At 41.4% G+C, this 23,179-nt stretch overlaps 1 protein-coding gene across 9 annotated transcripts in view; it reads right to left on the bottom strand.

Moving 5' to 3' along the window:
• Window positions 1-23,179, bottom strand: part of PTPRF (protein tyrosine phosphatase receptor type F) — a 244,718-nt gene that overhangs the window by 174,495 nt on the left and 47,044 nt on the right. For all 9 annotated transcript variants that reach the window (XM_058030410.1, XM_058030402.1, XM_058030405.1 and 6 more), the window contains exons 2-3: window positions 19,184-19,329; window positions 16,379-16,520 (exon numbers count right to left, since the gene is read on the bottom strand). In XM_058030410.1, coding sequence (XP_057886393.1) covers window positions 16,379-16,520; window positions 19,184-19,329 — 288 coding nt within the window. The remainder of the gene's footprint in view (window positions 1-16,378; window positions 16,521-19,183; window positions 19,330-23,179) is intronic.

Genomic DNA, 23,179 nt, shown 5'->3' with positions numbered 1-23,179 from the left:
TGTTTCTCCTGTCACATGTTTGTGTGTACCCACCTACTGCTCTGCCTCCTCCCTGGACTTCAGAGAGCAGTGCAGAGCTCACTGCAGCCCGCTGTGCCTGCATGGCCGTGCTGGTTCAGGGGCTCTGCTGCGAGGCTCCACAGTCTGAGCCTTCATTCCTCTAAGGACACAGCCAGCAATGGCACACGAGGCTGCTGTGCCCCCTCTGTGAGCTGAGCCTCCTTCCTCCACTGCCATCCAGGAAACCAACCCAACTTGCACAAGTAAGATGGTGCAAGGCTCACTTTTTTATCCAGAGCTTTTCCACCTAGCATAGTCTGAGAACTGGAGCAGCAAATTGTGTTACTGGTGTAAATGAAGTACTGAGCTAAACCCAAATGAAGAAGAGTCACCTTTGGACTCAGTTACTCAAGTAGCATCACCCAATTGCACCTAGATGCTGGAGCAAGGAGCACTTCTCTGACGGGTGGAAATGCTCAGCACCAAGAAATTAAGCTCTAATTGAAGGAAACAGAATAAAATTATTTGTTGCACCTGCCTTATTCAGAATTTAGGGTCTGCCAAGTGTAATTTCCAACTTATTTGTTTTGGAAAGTACTCAAGAGTTCACAGAAGGAACCCTCAACATGTTACTTAAAAAGGCAGACTGATAAAGCACTTGGAAAGTATCTTTATGAAAAACAACAGATCTATTGAGAGAGCAGCAAGTAGAATGCCTACCCTGCACGGCTGCACAAAGCAGCTGACATGGTAACACACAAATATGTCCTGAAAAATGGCATTTAGTTTACTTCCGTTTCCCAGAAAAGCATTAGCAGATCACATGCAGACTTCTTTTATAAAAATATTATGGTAGAGGAATAAACAAAAGCTGCTTTTAATTCTATTGTTGAAGTGAAAGGTTATCATCTAAGGCAGCTGACTGGCGTACTAAAGATAAGCACAGTCAACCTACAGAGCTGCACCTCAATTCTAAACAAACTTTGGACTTCTGCACACTCTCTTAAATGCTGCTTACTGGAAATGCAGTAGAACTTAAATTAGAAACAACATTCACTTTCCCTTCCTAACTGAGAATGAGAAATAGCCTGGAGCACGCACTGGTGATGGGATGAAACACTGGCAAAACTCTTCGTATGGTTTAGCCAAAACTCTGCTGAAACTTGTATTTAACTACAGAGCTTCAGCTCTAAAGATCCCAGTTTTCCATGAGTATCTGTCAGGAATGTCATGAAGACAGAATGGCCTTCTACAAGAAATGCCAAAATAAGTTTAAAAATGCAGAAAGGGTCACACTAACAGCACTACAGAGTCATTGTTAACTCTGTAACTGGAATCTGGGTAATTTCCACTGAGAATCTTGTGTCTGCACCCCTCTATCTGATCCTCCATAGTAGCTGTAAATTAATGCCACAAGGAGAACAAGTTCAAACTCTGTTATTTGGCAGTGAGGTCCAGTTTCCATGAAATTCAGCATGTCATATCTCAAATTGAAAAGTGCATAAAGTAATGAATCACTAGGTTATATTCAGATTCTGCAGACTCATTTTTCAGCCATAGAAAACCAGCACTTGCCAGGCTTAGAATAGCAGCACTGATCTAAAGGCCAACAGTGTTGCAATTCTTAAAAAAAAAAAGTATACCATAAAAGAACAGGTTAAGTGATAAGAGAGGGCATTTCAATTCTGTGCTTCAATGAGTGTTAGTGACACAGTTGTTAGGAAGGTGGAGAAGATGAGCTGTCAAGTTTTGTGACTTATGTTTCAGACAGTTTTGTTAAACATGCCATTTTAATTTTTTTCATGAACACTATGTATTTGCCATTGGTCAGATAAAGGCACTCTTCAGCAGCACAGGACTAGATAGGACACAGGACACTCTTGACTTCTCTTGCCTTTCTGCATATAAAACCAGAAGAAAAGATCAAAAGAACCTGTTCTGTCTGGCTCAGCTCCATTCCTCAATTTACTGCAGCACTGCTTAGGTCTTGTATACCTCACAAATAACAGCTCAGAAGTGTTAAGTATAAATGTTCTAAGAAAAAAGGGGAAACAGACTTCAATCACGTGCTGATGGGTGACTTTCATTTACCATCCTTCATTTGCATCAAGCAGCTCAAAATCTTGAACTGGGGATCCTGAATAATAGGACACATTCACTGATCCAGGGCTGAATTTTAGTGAGGTAAGGAGTGAGAAATTGTCCTGGTGCTTGATGGCTTTTGAAACTTGCCTCTGCTGAGTAAAAGCCCTCGGTTAAGTCTGGAGATGGGGAATGTGCATGGTTCTGCTGCCAAAATCAAGGCAAGGAAGACCTGGAGATGATAGCCTTCCACAGCTGCTAAGCTCTTGCCTTAGAGGGAAACACCCTCACCACAGCTACCGAGGCAAGATGCAAAGCACATCCTGCCTCACAATCATGGAGCATCTTGCATTATAAATAACAAAGACAGGCTACTGCTACAAACTGCGCAGGATTAATGAGGCAACATCCAGCTTATTGCATCTGAATAAAAGAGAGTACAAAGTCATCTGAACACAAGAAATTTGAAAAAAATACCCTGAGTCACTGAGGCAAGTTCCCTCGTACTGCTCATCACAAAATCCCTCCTGAACCTTCATCTTTTGTCTAGTCTGACCCCGTACACTGAATCACCTGGACAAAAAGGGTTCCTGGAGTCTTGCAGATGTGTACTCAGCTGCCACAGGAATGAGCAAAACCATATGCTCAACCTGCAAGATGGAAGGAATCCTGGAAGATGGCAATTGAAAGGGCTCAAAATATTCAATACTGTGCCAAACAAGGTAAAGCTGCTCCACAGTGCTGCCAAGCCCTGCTTTGACCACATGAGGACACATAATTTTGCTGTTGCAAACAACGTAGGTTAAATAACAACTAAATATAACGGCACTTTTCAGCATGAAGACACAAGCATGGATACAAAGACAGAAATTAAATCCAGAGTCCCTTCTAATAATAATAACAACAACTCACTGTTCCTTCTAGTACAAAGACTGCAAGTCATAAATTATATCAGACATTAACATTGTCGTTTTTACAGACCACACAGTGAAGCTGGGAAACATCTTGCTATATGCAATATTATATGCACACCAGAAGTTAAAGTTCAAGCATAGCTAGAGTTATGAAGTTAAGAAGTTAAAGCATAACTAGATTCTTCTTTCATCAGTTTGACTAAACCCACTGCCTTTAGTTCAAAAAACACTGAAGTATACATCACTCCAAGCATGGTCCTTCTCAACTTCTCTGGCACTCATAATTGACTCCTGGCCAAAAAAAAAAAAAAAAAAAAAGGGAAAAAAAAAGAGAAAAAAAGAGTGAGATAGACTAACTTTCAGTTTCAATCACTGCAGGTGTTTCTTATGGCAGCAAAATACAGTACAAATTGCAATGCATGTACTTCTAGAAAAGCACAAAAACAGCACAGAGAATTTCAAGATGATCTAAAAAGGAAGCCAGGTGCTAGAAAATAAGTCAAACAACAGGAGCTTAATGAGCTCAAATGTTCAGCCTGTTGAAGAGGGTTTACAGAAGCCGACGTGGAAAAAGGTATCTCAGAGACACAGGGCAGAGAAGAGGTTTTACAATCTCAGAAGAGACAAATGGCTTGGATTGGAGTTGATATCGTACAGTTTCAGCAATGGAATTATATACAAATGATTGGAATAAACTGACCAGTTAGTGCTGGACTTATAGCTGCTTAGCACTTTTTTTTGGAGGGTATAGTATACAATTTCTTAAAGACATCCTTTAATCTGCCTTTAAGAAATGCCTGCATGGCTGAACCAAAGATGATGTGAGTAAGAGATACCAGACACAGACCCTCTTACCCCAGAGCCTGTGACAAACTGAAGAGGCCCCAGAGCCACGTACACTGGCTGTACGTGCTGGAACAGATGCAGTCTGCTCTCCCTGGGCACTCCCTAAAGGCCTGAAGCAAGAGGAGCCTTATGGGCTTGGCTGCTCTGGAAAGTGGTGTTAGAGACAGAATGCAACCACAAGAGAATGCATTAACTACACAACACAGCCATAACCTGGCTATGATTTAATAGTGGGTATAACTTGCCTCATCAATGCAAAGCCACATTCCATTAGACAGACAACACAGAAGATTTCTGCTTTTATCAAATGCAAGCCTCTAATAAGGGCCAGTCTGAATACTGGTTTGAATTAGGGGAAGAGGCTAGGGGTAGGTTTAACAATTGAGACATTTTTTGTCTTATTTTGTAAGTCAATACATTGAAAGTTTCTGAGGTCTTCCCAAAAGCCAACACCACCTCACACAAACTTCAAAAATTAAAATTCAGAATCCTGGGAAGTAAGTAAACCAGAAAATCCTGCTTTTGAGTTTGACATAATCCCCATGATTCGGTGCATGAAATAACCCCAAATGCTGTGAGCAAATGCCAGGAGAAAGGAGGTGACACTGAAAAAAGTGGCAGCCTGCAAAGGGACAGACATCAACTCGCATTCTGCAAGGCCAGGGTTGCTGGGAAAATCAAATCCAGCTATATGAAATACAGAGAGAAGCCACAAAAATGTACAAGGAGAACCAAAAGACTTTCCCTCTGCCAACCACAACAAATGGCTCAGTAATACAAAATGTCAGTTGGCACTTGAAGCACAGTGGATGGCCAGAGAGAAAGTGCATTTTTACATCATTAACACACTGGGAACACACAGATGTGCAGTTCAGCTACATCTGTGCATTGTAATTTCTACAGTAGTCACAACTTAATGAATCATCAATTGTGACAAGATCAATGAACCAAACTGCACAACAAACTAAAGCTAGTAAATTCATGCCTGGGGCAAGAGCTAAAGGTTTATTTTATTATTTTTTTTAGTACTTCTATAATTTTTAGTGTCTAATTAGTAAAAACACGAATCCTCCAGAACCCTTTTATTTTTTTCCTCCGTTTTGAAAGTCTTACTGCAAAGGATAAAGATTTAATTCATGTTTGCTAAATTCAAGTCTGGATACTATTCATCTGATCAGCAGTTTCCTCCTCAGGACCAGGAACACATGGCAGCAGAAGTTACAATGCGGGGATGTGCACTACATGCCAATCAGGAGGACTCTGATTGAGCCTACCACCTCTAGGCAAAACAACTGCTGTTTTTTCCACAAGGCCAGATTACAGGCAAAGCATCAGCTAAGAGTCTCTGCAATGCTACTTTTTGAAGGGACAAATGCACGTCCAAGTCAAGCAACCAAATAATTTATTTGCAAAGAACACACACTGAGCTTCCCCCTGGCTTCAATCCATTCAACAACTTCAATGCTGAGTTTGTTGATGACATGCATAATCCAGACAGGTTCCACATCAGTGATATTATTACAGAAAATCTCTGTCCAAATTAACCAGGAGACAGATAACAGCACCCCATCTTCTTAAAAAGCAAGGTCCATGCAAGCAAAGGCTCTCCCTGCTGACCTCCTTACCTTCCAGGTAAACCATTTTAATCTCTACCATATGTAGGCTTTCAGTGCATTAATACCTGCCAGGGGTTCAGCTGGACTCTTGTCTCCCTTCCAGACAGGCTCCAGGGAACAGGCAGCTCTGCTTAGCCTGGCTTGTTTGTCACACATTCAGAGTGGGGCTCCATCTGGAAGGCACTTCCAGGAATTGTAGCACTGCTGCCATGCACTACTCTCCCTCCGAGGACTCAAAGTGAAGGATATACAGGCTCTCTTTAGAAGGCTGATTTTGTTCCAGCTCCTGACCTTCTTTACACTGGATGCCTTGTCACCTTGGACTGTGCATTCCCCAATTCATTACCTTCCCCTGCAGCAGCTTTTGTTAGTACCACCCCGTGTGCAGCTTATGCATTTTTCATCACTATATTTATCATTTCTGTGCTCTCTCCAAGGACTTTCTCCTCACTGGGACCAATTGCGGAAATGTCTAAACCAAAGAGATACAGAAAAATAAATTCCAATATTGCCTTGCTTGTAAACCAAACACCATTTTGTGTAGTACCAAAACACCATTAGCTGTAGTACCAAAAAGCAAGGCTCTGTGTTTTTATGGTCTCCAACAGGTTAATATTTCCAACACCTTTCCAGTAGCATCAAAGCTAAAATATCATAACACCAGTTCTACTGCCTGTAGCACTTTGTGCAGCTGGTTTTACTTAAAGCATTCTGCATCCTGTGCTGACAGGCACTTTTACCACAAGGAAATTTTCCCCAGCTCCCCCTTGGAACAGCAACATAACAGTGAACATTCACACACTACAGCTGGAAGAAGCTATAGCTCTGATTGCTATTTAGACTTCTCCACTCAACTCTAACACCCAAGAACCTGGAAAGGTTTCATCCGTGCTGGACCCTTGTGATAAAAGGATTGAAGGAACAGAGCACAGGATTAGCACGACACATGAATACATTGCAGTGTTTTCCCATTGCAACATCCAACCTACCTCATCAAGGCACCAGATTATCTTGAAAAGACAGATCTTATTATACCTCACACCTGCTGGTTTCCTTAGGATAAAGGATTTGAAAGAGCTATTCCAGAGCTCTGGGCAGAAAGAATCTGAGCAGGTGGGAGTGCCAGAAAGAGTCACTTACTTTATTATCCAACTGAAATAACCACAAGAATAAACAGCTGTTAGAAAAGTCTATGGGGAAGGTGGTATTTTACTACTACAACACTGGGATTCTAAGACAGCATGTAGAATGCATATATTTTAGGTTATCATGCTTGATACCAAACACACTTTAGTCACTAGCAGCTCAAGTTAAAATTAAAAACAAATGTTCACAATAATTACTTCTTGCATCCAAAATTAGAGCAAATTATTCCTTTTGCTCATTATCTGGGCACTGCATTTTAATAAGCATCACAATTATAGAGCCTTCCTGACATCATACTGTATATAAACAACACAAGACCAACAAGAGATCATAAGGACAACGACTTGTGAGACTTGTGAATAAGCATCATACACAGAAACCAGCTGTTGGAATGATCAATATTACAGGTCTTCAGTGAAAAACCTGCTTTGTTTTGCATCTCAGACTAAGACCAAAAGGCAGCCTATCAGCAACAGTTATTTGATTTTCCTTTTTCTACAGGAGAGAAAGTTAAAATACTTGTTGAATGTTCTCTTCCACAGGTATAGTAAGAAACACATGTACTCCCTACATGGACATGCTCTCTTCTGAACAGCTGTTGTTGCTACAGATTTATTAGTGTGTACTTATATTCCACTTTCACACTTTTCTGGCTTACATTTTAAAATGTTGATTTTTCTAAGAATTACTTAATTGGGGTTGTGACTTTATTTTTTTAGTGAGAGGAAGAAGATAAGACATCAACACTAAGATGGTTGGATGGAACCTTCCTTGCACGCAGAGTTTTTGCTTTTGTAGCAGTAAGCACTGCATTTCCCACATCATAGTTATCACATTCTGTACTCTCCAATCCCTGTTTTTCATTTAAGAACTCACTCTCTAGTTCTATCAAGGGGATAGATTCTCCCACTTTTGCAGAAGAAGGTATAGAAGATCACCATCCAAAGTGACTGTGTAAGCCATGGCATGCCAGTAAATGACAATGGGTCACTAAGCTGTGGGCAGTCTCTTGGTTATGAGCAGATACATAAGATAATTGTGCAAAAATAGTTAATGCCCCAGAAAGGCTTTCCAGACACCTTGCTCTTGCCCTTCCATTTTATCCTTGGAAGCAAAGCAGATAATCCACGTGGCATTATCAAGCAGCATTTCCGATTAATTTCCAGTAGTTAAGCGATGAGTTACTACTTCTTACAGAAGGCTATTCCACAACCTAACAGACTTCAAAGATTCTAGAAATGCACACCAGCAACAAACTTTATTAGTCAGCAGGAGACAGCAGCAGGACTGAGACACCAGCTATGGAGAGCACATCTGTCAATAACAGGTTGCCACAGATGCTCTCAGAACAAGGCATCTTGAAAGAGATCCAGCCGTAAGAAAGGTCTTTTGAAACATCTGATGATAAAGACCTCTTATTTTAGTTTCCAATGTTCACCAGTAGAAGCTGAATCTGACAAGAAATGTGTGTGGGTTATTCTTACAAGGTTTACAGTTACACAAATTATCTAAAGGAATTAAGTTCACGTTTGCCTGCTCTAAATGAATTAAATAAATTTCCATTAAATGCCTTTTACAATGAGTAAATGATTAATTTATAATTATGGGGTTTCATGTCTCTTTTTTTCTCCTTCTCTGAAAGACTTCTAGAATGCTGCATACACAGTTCATTAATAAAACTATTTTCTTCTGGCTGCCAGTCCTCCAAAATAATTTTATAATCTGAGAGTCACCAGGTCCATCCTCAGACTAGTTATTACCAAATAAACATTTGGAGAGCTAAATCAGGGCTCACTGTCACCTAATCAACTCCACTCTCTTGTTAGCTATTTTTTATTAGTCGTGCAATAATGGTCCCTATCAACAAGTTCCTCGAACATCAGTTTTGAAATGATGAGATTCATTAGCAGCCTTTGCACCAAAGGTGGAGCTTAAATTGACAGCGCTGTGGAGATGCTGTAAATAAAGATGACAGTCAAAAAAAATCAAGTCAGAAGAGCCAAATCACCTTAAGTGACAGCAATAGTATGAAAGATAAGAAATAATTAGAATTTTTGCTGTAAGGCTGGCACATATTGCTTGGAAACATGGGAAGGAGAGGAGAGGAGAGGGAGAAGGAGAGGGATCAGATAAATGCAGAGAAGTTATGCTAGCCAGTGACCAACTGAATCAAAAAAGCAGCTATGATCCTAGAGTCCATTCAAACATCTATCTCCAAAATTCAGCAATTCATCAGTGCTTTTGACAAGGCCTTTGCAAGACTCCTTCTGTGCACATCCCTAGTAGAGCGTGTTCAGAAAAGTCCCTGAAATCAAACAGGAACAGGTGCAGAATAGGAGAAAGCACTGAGGCCAGGAAAACAAAAAAGAAAACTGTCCTCCATGAAACTCACGCAGGATTTTACAGCAAGGGGAGGCTTAGTTGTTGCTTTCTGGTTAACTAAGACCTAAACACTCATTTTCCCAACAAAATATTCTGCTTCAAAATTTACAATATTTTAATTAAACCCATGTTACTTTTGCTTTTTCTTCCTCCGTAATACCTAGCACAAGAACTTTACAGGACACCCACCTCCTCCTTGGCAGCCTTCACTTTGCTGCTCCATTCTCCTGCCATTTTCAGACCACCTCTCGTTTTAGCCTAGGCCTGTGCCCTGTTTCCCCCTGGTTTTACTGCCTACCGACACCACCAAGATCCCAGTGCTGTCAAAGCTTTCCAGACATGGTTTGGCCATGGAGGTCAGGGCACATGGGAATGCCAGCCCTTCTGCAGGGATATGAAATGCAGCACTGGTGGTTGCTGCCTCCCAGCTGGGACCCATGATCTGTTCCAACAGAGAGTCAAAACAGATTAGCTTAAACCACAGACAATTTAATCTAACCTGTCTGATTTCAAACTGGAACAGAGAGGCAGAAGCAGTCATCTGGCCATCCCTGGCCTCAGCTGGGAGATGGCAACCCACAGGGACACCTCTCCAGCAAGACAGAAACCTGCCTGCATGAGCACATCCCTGCCAGAGAGCTCAACTAATCTGCTTGTGCCTCATTTACCTATTGGAATAGGCTGAAGGTTCTGACAGCAGAGCAGCACTAGAACAGCCTGACACACTTTTCATGACAATCTCCCAGGAAGCTCTAAGGTAACACAGAGTGAGAAGCAGCTTGTCTCAACACCCTGAGCCCAAGAAAAAAGAGAAAATAATGCCCAACACTCAATTATTCATTTTCATAACAGACAGAAGACACCAGTGGGTTGCCACAAGGCTCTGAATACACATGCACATTTCTGAATGTGTTCATGAGGGACTTCAGATATGGAGCAAATAAAATGGAGACAACTACTACAACTACTAAGAATTTCTTAGCTGAACATCATTTCCAGTACCAAAGTCAGAACTCACAAACTGTTAAATAAACTTAGAATAAATCTATTATGTGAAATAAGAAGCTCTCAGAAGTGTTTTACAGGATATAACCACACAATTACAACTTCAAGCCACTTGGCAATATAAACCCAGTGTCACAGCTTTTGCAGAATATACTCCTGTTCTTATTTGTTTGACACTTAAAGTTCACTTGTTTTTATCTGGAAAATCACAGGTGCTGCTTTTGGGCATTGCAATACCACTGAAACTTGCTGCTAAGAATGTGATAACATCCCATCCCGTTACAGATGTCATCTCACAAGACCTCATTTGAGAGGTAATATGCAGAAACAGCCATTTGCTGGAAAAGAAAAACCTTCTCAAGATTAAGAGGTCAGTACCTATTCAGACACAAGGTTTTATGGGAGTGCACAGCTCCAAAGGGTTCAGCTTGGCATTAACAGTGTGATATTTCATATAAAACTTTTCAAAGGTTGTATTTCTTGCTTCATAAACTTGTGGAATGAACCTGGATGTTAACCTTAGAGCATGGCAGTCTTCTGAGGGAACTTGCTATCACGGATACATTACACGGTTATGTGCCATTAGTTAATCATTTAAACAGAGATAAGAAATGGAAATTATGGCATTTGGGTCTGATACGTTCTAAAGATCTGCTGACTCTCCTGTTTGAAGGAGAGACCAACAACAGTTAAAACTTTTCTTCATCTGAGAAAATTACTTCTTTGTCTTTCACTAGCAGCCAAGAAAGTCTTTCTTGTTAAATATTATAAAAATAAACTATTTTTATAGTTTAGTGGGACTAATGTTACTGAATCCAATCTTAACAGCAAATAAATATAATATGCACAGAACCAGGAGTTGCACACCTGGATTAAAATGATAGGTGCTCTACATATACCAAAACTTAAGTAGCTGAAACGCTTTCTCAGATACCATGGCAGTCTAGGTTATGGCAGCGTGGCACATAATGGTGATACAAGTAAAACAGCCTCTGTAAATTTTCTTGGTCTAACTGAAACTGATCACAAATTCTCCTCAATCTTCTGTACACAGCAGAACTAAGAGACCACCTCTTTCCCCTTGGAGGATCCTTTTAGCCACACAGGTCAGTGCCAGGGAAATAACTGGAGTTGTTAGCATGATGACAGGGCTCCTGAATTCACCCAACCAGTACTGGGCAACCTGCCTTCAGGCAGCACAATGCACTCTTTTCTTGCAAACACTATTTAGGCCTCAATAGCACAAGTCCACATGAGCTCAGATCTAGATTCTTTTAGGCGACAACCTGAACTCTGCAGTGAGGCCACCATGAGTAGCTGGCTTAATGTTTCTCTTTTCAACAAGCACGGGACATGCCAGGACCCAATGGAAAGCAGACTCAGGCTTCCTCATTTCCCTGTGCATCACTGCGTGTTGGGACACTTCCCTAAGCAGGGAAGCACGTGGAGCCTCACTGTGCTGGAGCTCTTGGCAAAGCTGTAATTGCAGAGGTCCACAAACTGCCTGCCTCCTGCAGGAAGAGCTACTGGGACTGCCTGTGCAGAGAGCTAAGAACAGGAGTAGGACTTCTGCAGTAGGATCACTGCAGTCTTTCTTCCCAGGCAGAGACCAAAGCATGTTGGAACAGTTAATTAACATTAAACATGTAGAAAAAAGACCTGTCCTCTCTTGACCAGAGACATGAAGAGAATAGTACCAATCCCAGGAGCAGCAGAGCACAGGGAGCTTTAATTCATTTACACAGTCATGCAAACAGATTCAATTTCCACTCTGTAATTGTTTCAATTTTACAACAAATTGCAAGAAATTCTTCCTGGCAAAAAGATGCAAAAGCAATGAAGCCAAAGTACAGTGATCCAACTGATCCTTTTGTCACTAACCAAACACAAACAAGGATTAAACATAGCTAACTTCTGTTTACTATTCCAATGACAAAAATCACTTTTAGATGGATGTTTACAAAAAGGGCATATTGGTTCAGGCCTTCTGAGATCTAGCTCTCTGCAGAAATCATTTGTAACAGTCAAATGTTTACCATTTACAGCATTTCAAACAGGGTAACCCCAGGAACTGGAATGCAGCTGGCAGATGGTGAAAGAAATTAAGCTCATGACATGGTTCAGTAACCAGCAAATTATGTTATGCTAGAATTGCTTGCCACCCCAGGACAACTGCTGCACTCAGAAACTTTCTAGGTGTGCTAGTTTTGGCTGGGATAGACTTAATTTTTTTACAGTAGCTTGTACTGGGCAGTGTTTTGGATTTGTGCTGAGCACAATGCTGATACCATGAGGGTGTTTCTGTTCACAGTAAAACACCAGAGCTGCAGTGAAATGCTCCTAAACTTCCTTGAATTCTGTCAGCACAAAGACAGCCAGCAAAACTTAACTTTCCAGGTTACCTTGAAACTGAAACCCACTGTGCAAGAACTTCCTTGGTTCTTTTGCCTGTCCTTTTACCAGGAGCTGCTCTCCTGTGGAGCCCAGCAGCACTCTCCAGGCAAATAACTACATGCCACATGATTAGGAGTCTGGGATAGAGGCATAGGGGATTTGCATAGATCTAGAATGGAAATTGGAGATGGTATTTTCATTTAACCTACTTAAAAACAAAGGGAAATGAAACTGAATATATTTAGTGTCACTTGCATATGACTGTATGCTCCGGATTACAAGGGAGTGAAAAAAAGACTGCCTGTAAAGCATTAAAGGACCAGTTGCAATTAACTGGTTTTCCAGTTCTGGAAATCAAAACTGAATGTCCCATTTGGAAAGTCCTGGGAGAAGGGACTGATAACATACTTTGTATTTGAGCTGCCTTTTTCTCCCAAAGAATCAATATACTTCTCCCTGCCCCTTGAAGACCTTTTATTCCACTGCTTTTCCTTATCTTCCCATTGGGTGGAAACTGCTGGAAAACAGACTGAAGGCATCCTTTGGTGAACAGGCACCCAGAGACAAACACTGTTGCCATCACCTTTCCCAACACAGCTGCAATGCAGAGCATACAAGCAGTCTCATGGAAGGACATCATGGACTTCTGCACTCCTGCCAACGTAGCTTGTTGCTACGTTCGTGCAGGCTGGCATCCTTCCTACTTATATTTCATATAACCTCCCTATTTAAAATGCTCTGTAATTCTCAACATTACCACTGAATAATATATTTATTAATTTGTTAGTGCCACTAACTGTCCCTGAGGCTTTTCTTGAGAATGCGTGTCAGCTTATTGATTCTAGCCTTCCCCCTCCCTGCACTGCTTTCCTCCTCTGCCAAGCAGAAACATACTTCTGTGCTGCTTCAGGTCATAATTGGAAAAAAGATAGAAATGTTCAATATGACTCATACATAATTCAGCTTATCAGCTACCCAGGAGAAATGAGAAGAGAAGGTCTACGCATGTCTATTTCTTCTACTATCAACAGGAGAAATAATTTCCAGTTACACAAAGTATACGTAGTTTGGTCACAACAGGATCTGCAGTTAGAAGGGAAAAATGAGAGACATGGAAGCAAAGAATAAAAGGGCAGTAGGGAACCAAATTGTCAAAAGAGATTCACTTATGTGAGAATTCCTGATTCCCCAGGAAGACTGGACTCATGCTTCTCTCTTAATACTCAGAATGAAATAAGTTGGCAATTAGAAAGGATAACCTGCTTCTGATCCGTAAAACATCGCAGAAATCTAAATAAAATAAAGCTCCAGCTTAGTTAGCTACAAAGACATCTAGTAAGGAGCCTGCTAAACCCTAACTGTGACTGCTGGATTTAATGTTAAGGCCTATGTTCTAAAGGCAAATTGTGAGAAGGAGCATTAAAACTTATTGTTATAAAGGATTTTTATTGTAAAAATCAATACATGCTGTGCATTTAGCAGCATGTAACCACGAGGACGCCTATGATAAGTTTTGTCATGCACCAGGGACCACTGCATTAGTCAAATTCTTGAAAGGAAGTGCAGAATGTCTGTATCATTCAACTGCCATCTGAGACCAATTACAGAAATTATTTTAACCCCAAAAGCAGAGGGAAAAATCCAGTCCTAGTTGACAGTCTTGAGAGTGCCAAGGGTTCCACATGAAATGTGTAATTTTCAAATACCTCTACAAAATTAATGTTAGAAAAGCGATGGCATAACAGAGAATTTGGGCACTTCACACTATTTTTTGAAGCCACTGAGAGTAAACAATCACAATCAGGGCAACATCTACTTCACCAAAGTGTAAGCAAAGGAATATTAATAGTAACTTAAAAAAATCATATTCACAAAAAGCAGAAACATTATAATCTCTATCAGACAATGCAGAAAAATAAGATAACGTGACTGGAAAATTACAGAGCTGTCTATAGGAAAGTCTCAGAAAAGGGAAATGTAAAACATATTTTCTTAAATAAAAATACATCATAACAGAACCCATCTTCTTTGTTAGTTAAGCCAACATAAAAGGCACATGTAGCTCTTCATCCTCGCAGTCAAGCTCACAACTCTCTATGCACGAGTACATACAAATTGCTAGGCAGCAAATGTTTCTTAATTTTGCCCATTACAAGAGTGGCCAGCAAGGGGTCGATGCTCTTCAGTCTGAGTGGAAAACACAGCCCCCCCAGCCTGCAGATCGTTTTTGACCTGATGGGATCATGTTCAACTATCATTACTCCCAATTAAACAAATTTTCTAAACAGAAAAGCAGGCTCAGGGCTTGACTGCTACTGACTTTTGCTTCTGCAGCTGTTAAACTGTGTGCCTGCATGTCTTTTCCTGTCTGTGGTGTTTCCTAACATTCCCTATTTATGTGGTGGTCTGCAAGCTTTACCTCATCAGGAAATCAGCAGGAGCACCATGGAGCTAAGAAATACTGTTGTGCTCCTTGATGCAAGGCATGTCTCTGGGGGCCTTTGAACACTTAACACAGAGCAAATAAATTATTAGCGTGTGTGTGCATGTGCATACATATCCAAGATGCATAAATGCAACTACAACCAAAGGAAACAGGAATGTGGAAGGAAGAGTGGTATTCGAGCATCCAGTATCACAAAAATCCAGTTGCAGGAAGCATTTAAATGCAGATCTGCACATAAACTGCTGAAAGAGCTCCACTGAGCTTTATGCACTCACATACACTGCTACATAGGCAGAAGTAACAAATAGAAAGTGATTTTTGTCCCCCAATAATTTTCAAGTCTATAGCGCTTGTTACCCTATTCTTAATAATAGTATTACTGGAGAGCAAGCTGATCTTTAAGATGCCCCACCTCCAGAAACAAGATACACAATCATATCAGGTATTGAATGATTTCTATGATTCCCATCACCACGGTGCCTGAGCACATTACAGTTGTTTAATGTATTCTTTGTCACAGAGCAGAAAGGAAAATATGATTACCTCTGTGCTATAAATGGGGATGGGAGAACAAGGAACAATAGGCAACTTGTCATGTGCGGCTGGCACACTCACCACTGGGATAACCACTCTCCTCTGATTCAAAATCCTACAACAATAAACACTTTCTGGTCTGGTTTTTTCACTACTTAGAAGTTTCTACATCAATCTATGAACCACAAGCAATTTGCCTAAGCCTTTTCTCACTTGGAAGGGGTAAAAATGCAAGGGGTAAAAATGCATTCAGCCAAATGCCCCAGATTTCTAACATCTCAGTACATTTACAAATTCCTATATATAAACAAATGATAGAACACATTTACGTGCTGGAAAAATCCCATCTTTCCTTAAAAGCAGAAAATCATTCTGACAACTTAATATTTAAAAAAATCAAGTGTTCACAGGCCTGTTTATGTCTAATAAACTGTTTTCCCACAAACATTTAGCAGAAACAACATAGGAAGCAAAATAAAACCTGCTCATATAGCAGACAAGGAGGAAAATCTATTCCTTAACAGGAGAGACAGAATTAAAAGTTGCGAGTACAGTGAAGAATAAACACAACTAAATTTCACATCACATTAAAAACCTGAAGAGTAACCTGAAAATCTATGTGCTGATTTAATCCAGAAGGTACAGCAGCATAGATTAAGTTTCTGATTGTCAGATACAATACTTAGATACCCTGAAGATGGGTATTATATGAAAGCAAATAGATGAGAAAAGTATACAAATGTCTCTGTAGATAGCCCTCCAAGTCAGAAATGACACCTCTCAATCAGACAACAAAAACACACTAAAGACAGCTCAGAATCTGCAATCCTTCCATGATTGCCTCAAAAATACGATGTTCTATTATAGGAGAAATTATATCAACTGCTGCAGGAAGAACACAGCTTTACCCAATCAAACTAGAATATCACCACGCCATTTAAATGCAGCACATCAACATGTAGCTGCCAAAGCTGTCTCCTGCCACTTAAGGAGTGCAAGACGTTCCCCCTTACCTTCCAGCACTGTTAACTTGGCACTGGTGTTTATTTCCCCCACGCTGTTGGTGGCTGTGCACTCATAGATGGCCTCATCTCGATGGACACGCAGGGGCTGTATCCGCAGAACCGACCCCGACCCATCATCAAACTCGATCACCTTTGAAAGGAAAAGAAAGCACTTCATTACTGCTACCTTCTGCAACAAACACTGAAAGTCAAAACCATCGAGGGGTTGGAGAACAAAAACCAGAACAAAACAAGTCCTGTAAGCCCTAAAATACCATGCAGTGAGTTAAGTGTTCCAAATGCAGCAGCACAAAAATTCAGTGTCAAGAACGTATTTGTCCTCTGAGGAGGCCAGAACAAATGAAGATCCAATGAGGTTCTTTATGGATCAATTAAGGTTGACAAATTATCAACCTGGTAATAAAGATGTGAATCTGATGATTTAAAACATCTGAGCCATATTTGCACTAATGATTTTACTAATCACTGGTAACAATTTAGTGCCAACTTTCACCTTGATGGAAGAGGAGAATGATATACTCTGTGGGATTGCAGGGAAACAGTAACAAAACTTGAATAAAACCTTGAGCACCTTCAGTGCATGGTAACTCCAGCAGAGAGGGGTTTTAATGCTCCTCAGCACTAGGTACTTTGCAACTCTGGCATAATCAACAATGATGTAATTACACTTCCTTCTTCAGCATAAATAAATTAAGTCTTTAATAAATCATTGTCTTTCCATCCATCCTGCTAAGCTGCAAAATGCATTACTCTGACTTATACATGGAAGAAAAAGGTATTTATTAGTTTGGAGCTGGATCGCTATACACTATTTCATAACTGCAAGGCTGTGAAGGCACAGCCTCAAGCCACTATTAATGCCAAACTCACCCTTCTCCTATTACAGAGTGCAGCACAAGTTGGAAATGCCACCTGATGTGCAGAGAGTGACAGCATGAGGGAGAGGCAGGTGCCACCCACTCCTGTCCCTTGGGAACTGAGGGGGACATGAAGAGACTTAAAGAATCCTTTGCTCCAGACATGGATGTCAGCCTAGGGCTGCTACCCCCATGCAAAACCTTCACCCCATTTTCAAGGGCCTGTTTAGGAGCACTTCCCACAGTGTAAAGATCAAAAGAGAGAACAGGAAGGAGGAAAACAATGCACCACAAGACTCTGCAGTGACAGGAGAAATAGGAAGAAATCAAAAGGTAACCAAGACCACTAAAAAATCTGTTATTCCTCATGCTGGAAGGAATAGCCCTTCTGTTTCAAGAAGAAATCCCTAATGCAGTCAGGTAAAGAAAGAGAAATATGAATATCACCATATCATCATAATACACTTTAAAGAATTAATTTTTTAAAAACACTTATCTTTAAATTATACATGAAACTGTGACAATATACTAAATTTTTACAAAGGGCAGAGCTACTGCTAAATTTTAAAACAAGACAAAGTCAGCTACAGAGATTAATTCACTTCAGTGATAAGGACTAAAAAGCTAAGAGATGAAACAGCAGAAATCTCTTTTGCCCTCACTATCCTTTGAACCAACACTGTGTGATAGGAACAGAGCTACAACTACTAAGGGCTAGACAGATGCTGAGGCCAAAATGTTGTTAACTTGCTAACAATGGATACCTCTCCTTTGTCACAACTTAGCATGCATACAACAGATTTGGGTTTTTTCTCCATTTAAACTTACTTCCAAATTTTCCCTAATTAGGACTAATAATGAAGTAAAATTAATAGTTACTTAGGAAAAAAAGAATCACTATCTCCTGACACAAGCTATGCATCCAAACTGATGGGAACAAAGGTGGGAAATTGCTAATATAAATGCATATAATATGGCATAGCCCTCTGGTAAGCCACAACAAGCACCAAATTCACTATAATGGCTGTATCTACTTACAAATTAGATAGTTACTATACAACAAAACCTTTACCAGGGAAAAATAACAATGTAAAACAAGATTAAAATTGATTACTTTAATCAAGGTTTTCTGCTCACATATGAATTCATGATTAAAATTGGTGAGTTGAATCAATCCATTCTGGGCAGCAAAGTCATCTTGTGCTCCAGTCAGGAAAGCAAAAACATCAAAGACAGGGGATTAGAGGAAAGGCAGCAGAATTGCAGAAGGGTCACATTTGCAAGGGCAGTTTTAGAGAAGGGAGCCCAACACCAAAAAGGAAAGCAGAGAAAAAGGTGGAGAAAGTCAGTGAAAATGTATTTGCTATGTAAAATATAAACCAAATTTCCCCTTTTCATAGATGTTTCTGGTCCTGCTCTTCTCCCTTCCTTTCTCTCCTACTTTAGCTCACAGGGACATCAATTAACCCTTCACCATTCCCCTTCCAAGTACCTTTGGGGGAGGGATGGCAATAGCCATCACTTAAAAAGATTTCCAGTAGTGTTTTGGTATCTCACTTTTGAATTCAACTGGGGATTGCAGGTCAAAGAGCTGCCTTATAAATTCTGACAATGAAAAAGAGAAAAATACTGCTAGATCCAGCTCTTATCTGCCATCCAACTCTCTGTAAGCCCCAGTCTCCCATGTGAAGGAGGATGTCCTGTTGGTGTGTTTCCAGCAGCCTGCTCAAAGGACACCACCTGCTCCACAGATTGCATTGCTGCAGGGAAGGAAACTTGCTTTATACTAAAGCTTTACGCTCTGTATTGTAGTGATGAAGAGATATCCAGGTTGCAGTGATGATTACTGTGCAATTAAGACCTGTGAGGATTAGATTGATCACCAAATTTTCAGGTTTGGATTTTTTGTTGGTTTTTGTTTTCTTTTGGTAATTACCTCAAACCGCTGAGAACTGACTTTCTTCCCCTTCTTCATCCACGTGATACGAGGTTTGGGCTCTCCTGTTGCCTGACACACAAAAGAGGCCACTCCTCCAGAAATCCCAATCTGATCTTCAGGAGCCTTCATAAACGTTGGCTTACCTGGAAAAATAACCAAATCACCCCCATGAGGACATAACATCAGATAAGCATGGAATGTGTCATGTTAATCTCAATTATAAGGTAACTGGTGCTCATACTACAAATCCAGGTTGAATGGCCTCAGACACACAAATCAGGGCAGACTGCAACATGACAAGGACAGTTTCTGCTTGAGTACCTTTTTCTCCTGAAATGGATAAAGTCCATCTGGCTTGCCTATAAATGAGGGCAATAGAAGGCTCCCCCCTGCCCCCTGGGCATTCATTCAGGTATATGACAATTTGGAACCATTTTACAGTTTATTTTTTAATAAATGGATTTTTGCAGATTTATACGATGCTCACAGCACTGGCAATTACAGAACAGCTGACACACCAAACCTATGAAATGTACCGTATCTTGACATTAGTTTAACTGAAAGCTGTTAACACATCCATAAAAATTAACAGATACAATTTTAAGTATACAAATAACAACCTTTAGTTTCATTTTAAATGTGGACTGACATAAAAATCCTACAGTTTAAGTGTCTGGAAACCTGCAGAGGCTAGCCTATGCTTGTTAAGAAAATAATCACTAGAAATGAAAGTCAGAAAGGAAACCAAAATAGCATTCAGGCATGAAAGACTTGGCAAAAATAATAAAATAAAAAAGTATCAAATAACATCTAAATAATCAATTTAAAAACTCATGAAAATAGAGCAGTGTCTTCAAGATTTACATAACAGATTCAGATAGATAACACTATGCATCCAGGTTGAATGATTGTATTATTCTCCTGTATGGGAAAATTTTGCACTATGTGGTCTGAGGATCATCTTGAAACACTGCTTTGTCCTCATGAGAAGCATTTGATCATCCCATATTCCTATAAAGCACTAAAACATTTAACTCCACAGGAAGAGTTAACAGAGTCCACCCATGATGCCATTCCACAGACAGGTCACACTATGGCCATGTTTCAAATACAATTCTGATCAACCACCTCAAAGAGGAACCTGACCTATAAACAGGTCAGAGACAGCTGCTGGCATGTAGAAAGGAGCCTGAGTAAAATAAGAAACCTGTTCAACCCCAAGATAACAAACCAATGACCCCAGCAGAGCTGCTGGTGGTTCCACACCTTCACATTCCAGATACATCTATGAGTGTGTTCCTGAGGGAGAGGGGCATGACATCTGTCAGCCCAGGTGCTTTGACCTCTAGACAAACTGAGGGCTGGATTTCCCTGATCTGGGAGGGATACAAATTCAGTGATGTCAAAAGACAACAGCCTTTAAATGTATTTTTCTAATGCATGAGAGATTTAAATTCTATGGGTGCAGCTGCAGCTACAGCCAAACCAGGCAGGCAGTGGCAGTGACTGGAGAGGGCAGGGGCAAGTGCTCTGCTCCACATCCCCTTCACTGCCCCTCCTTGCATCCAGACACAGGCACCTGAACCCTGAAAGGAGCCCCAGCATCATCAAAGCCTCAGTGGAACAGATCTGGGCTCCTAACCGGGCACAGATGCTTTTTTCTTCTTTTCCAAACAGGGCATGGAGAGCAGTGGCTCAGGGCAGGATGAGGCAGAGCTCAGGAGACAGCACCTTTCTCTCAGCAACTGTGGAGCACAATTTCACCCCTGAGCTGCAGCCCTGGGAGACTAGGCTCAAACTGTGGCACCTCCTCAACCCTAGTTCCACCTTCTGGTTTAGCCCACATTAACTGCTTATGCTGAGCCCTGTCCTGGCAGTGTGGCATGGTGTGACAACACACACAGCAACTCAACCAAGTAAATTACTTCAACCCCCCCTGCTTTTGACAAAGTCCACAGACCAGGTTCTGCCTTGCTCCAGTGCATGTGTCCCAGGCCAGGGAGACTGCCAAAGGCACAGGATGTTTCTTGCTTCTCCTACATGGCACCACTGAGGGGTGAGGAGTGTTGAGGTGTGCTGCCAGATGGTCTTTGTGAGGAGAGGCCAGGGCTGCCCTGCGCTGGACACAGAGGTCCCACCATGGCCCCACAGCATGGCACAGCCAGGCTTGTCATGGTGGTGCCTCTGAGGTAATGGGTTCAAGAAAAGGCAGAACACCTCACAGGAGTGAGGAATGAGGTAAAAAGTGAGAATCAGCCCTGTCAGCACCGAGCCAGAGGGGCACGAGGAGATCCAGGTGCCTGAGCAGGTACTGCCCTGCAGCCCATGGAGACACCACGGTCAGGCAGGTATTTCCTGGCAGCCTGCAGCTGGCTGAGGACAACCCACTGGTTTCAGAGTGAGGGATGAGGCCAGACCAGTTGTCACCACCTGGAGAGAGACCCAGCAGCAGAGGGGGCTGGCAGTCAGCCACTGTGGAGGCAGCAGGACAGCAGAGCCCTTCCACACCTGCAACATCCACTGCTCCACACGGGCCGTGCCCTGGGCTGGAGAGCCACCAAGCACCCGCGTGGGGACAGGCCAGCCCCAGCCTGGCTGATCTGGAGGTCACAGCTGACACATTGCACTGCAGACCTGGACCTCTGCTGCTGCTGCTGCTGGCTCAGCCTGATTTCCAAAAGGCCAAAAGGCAGCCCCAGCACGGCCAGCACAGAAGTGGATACACATGTTCTGTCCTCAACAAGCTTCTCTGAAGGAGTATCACAGACCTGGCCTCAACACAGAAATTCCTCACAAAAGTGTACTGAATTTTGCCATCCTTGGTGTAGAGTCCCCAGGACTGTGCTCAAACCCCAGAAAATGCCTTTTAAGACATGATGGCTGCTGTCTAAAGGCTTTGGCACATTGTCCTGACATGAACAGCAAGCAATTATTAAGTCTGCTTGCTTAACTGATGCTGATTCCACATATTTACTCATCTATAATCATGTCTATTTCTACTTAGTTTGTATTTACATATATCTCTGTTTATTCACCTCTCATCTATTCCAGAGAAATGTTAATTTACCATTCAGGCTGCTAGTGATGGCATTGTGATTGACTGTTTTGCTATGCAGTGTGCTGAGCTGATGCCTTGTATTGCACTTCAGCAGCTGATTTGGTTTTCTGATTTTCTGTTATTTACTCTGTGATCTTAGTAAAGTAGTGTAATTTTTTTCAAATGGCAAATACAGCAGAATCCAAAAACTTTTGTCCTTGAAGAATACAATGCAATTATACTCTAACTTTACACTTACTCCCCAGCACATACACTGAGGACTTACTTTACTTTTGTACATTTAAAAAAGATCAATACTATTAAAACCAGAACAAAAGGAAACTGAACATTCACTTGCAGTAAAAGGTAAAAAACTTGCTGCCTTGATTTTACATTGCTGCAATGAACCTTTTTCCCCTGCATATTTGAGTGACACTGATTTCTGGAAACACTCTAAATCCTCCAAGACTGGTCACAGAAGTACACCTCTATATAAACCAAATTCTCAGCCTGAGAAAAGGTATTTCTACAAAGGCATTTTAAACATTTCTATGCCCTGAAATTTTGAAATGGAAGGAAAGTACTAATTAAGCAAACCTATAATCCTGAGTCCTGGCCCCAGGACAACAGAGTCAGGCATGAGTACATTTTTTATACTGATTGGTAACTTACAGTAAATCCCAAAATTCATCCCAGTAAGAGGTAACACAAGCACAACAGAGTATCCACTAAACTGCTGGTGTCTGTGAAAAATGCATGTTAAGTGGACTAGACAACCTCCACATCTCCCCTCCAACCAACATCTCTCTAACTTTACTGCCTAGAGGGAGTTGCCAGGAGACCATCACTAGTTACCTCCGAGGGGGAACACTGGGCAGAGGGCCAGATCATGGTACAAGCTGTCTTTTTTAGCCCATTTTGAGCACTGCACTCCTAGGGTAGCCCTAGAAACACGG

The sequence above is a fragment of the Melospiza georgiana genome, chromosome 9, assembly GCF_028018845.1.
Source record: "Melospiza georgiana isolate bMelGeo1 chromosome 9, bMelGeo1.pri, whole genome shotgun sequence".
In the NCBI taxonomy this organism is placed as follows: Eukaryota; Metazoa; Chordata; class Aves; order Passeriformes; family Passerellidae; genus Melospiza; species Melospiza georgiana.
Note: the sequence above shows the minus strand (reverse complement) of the source record. Positions and strands in the feature narration are given on the sequence as shown.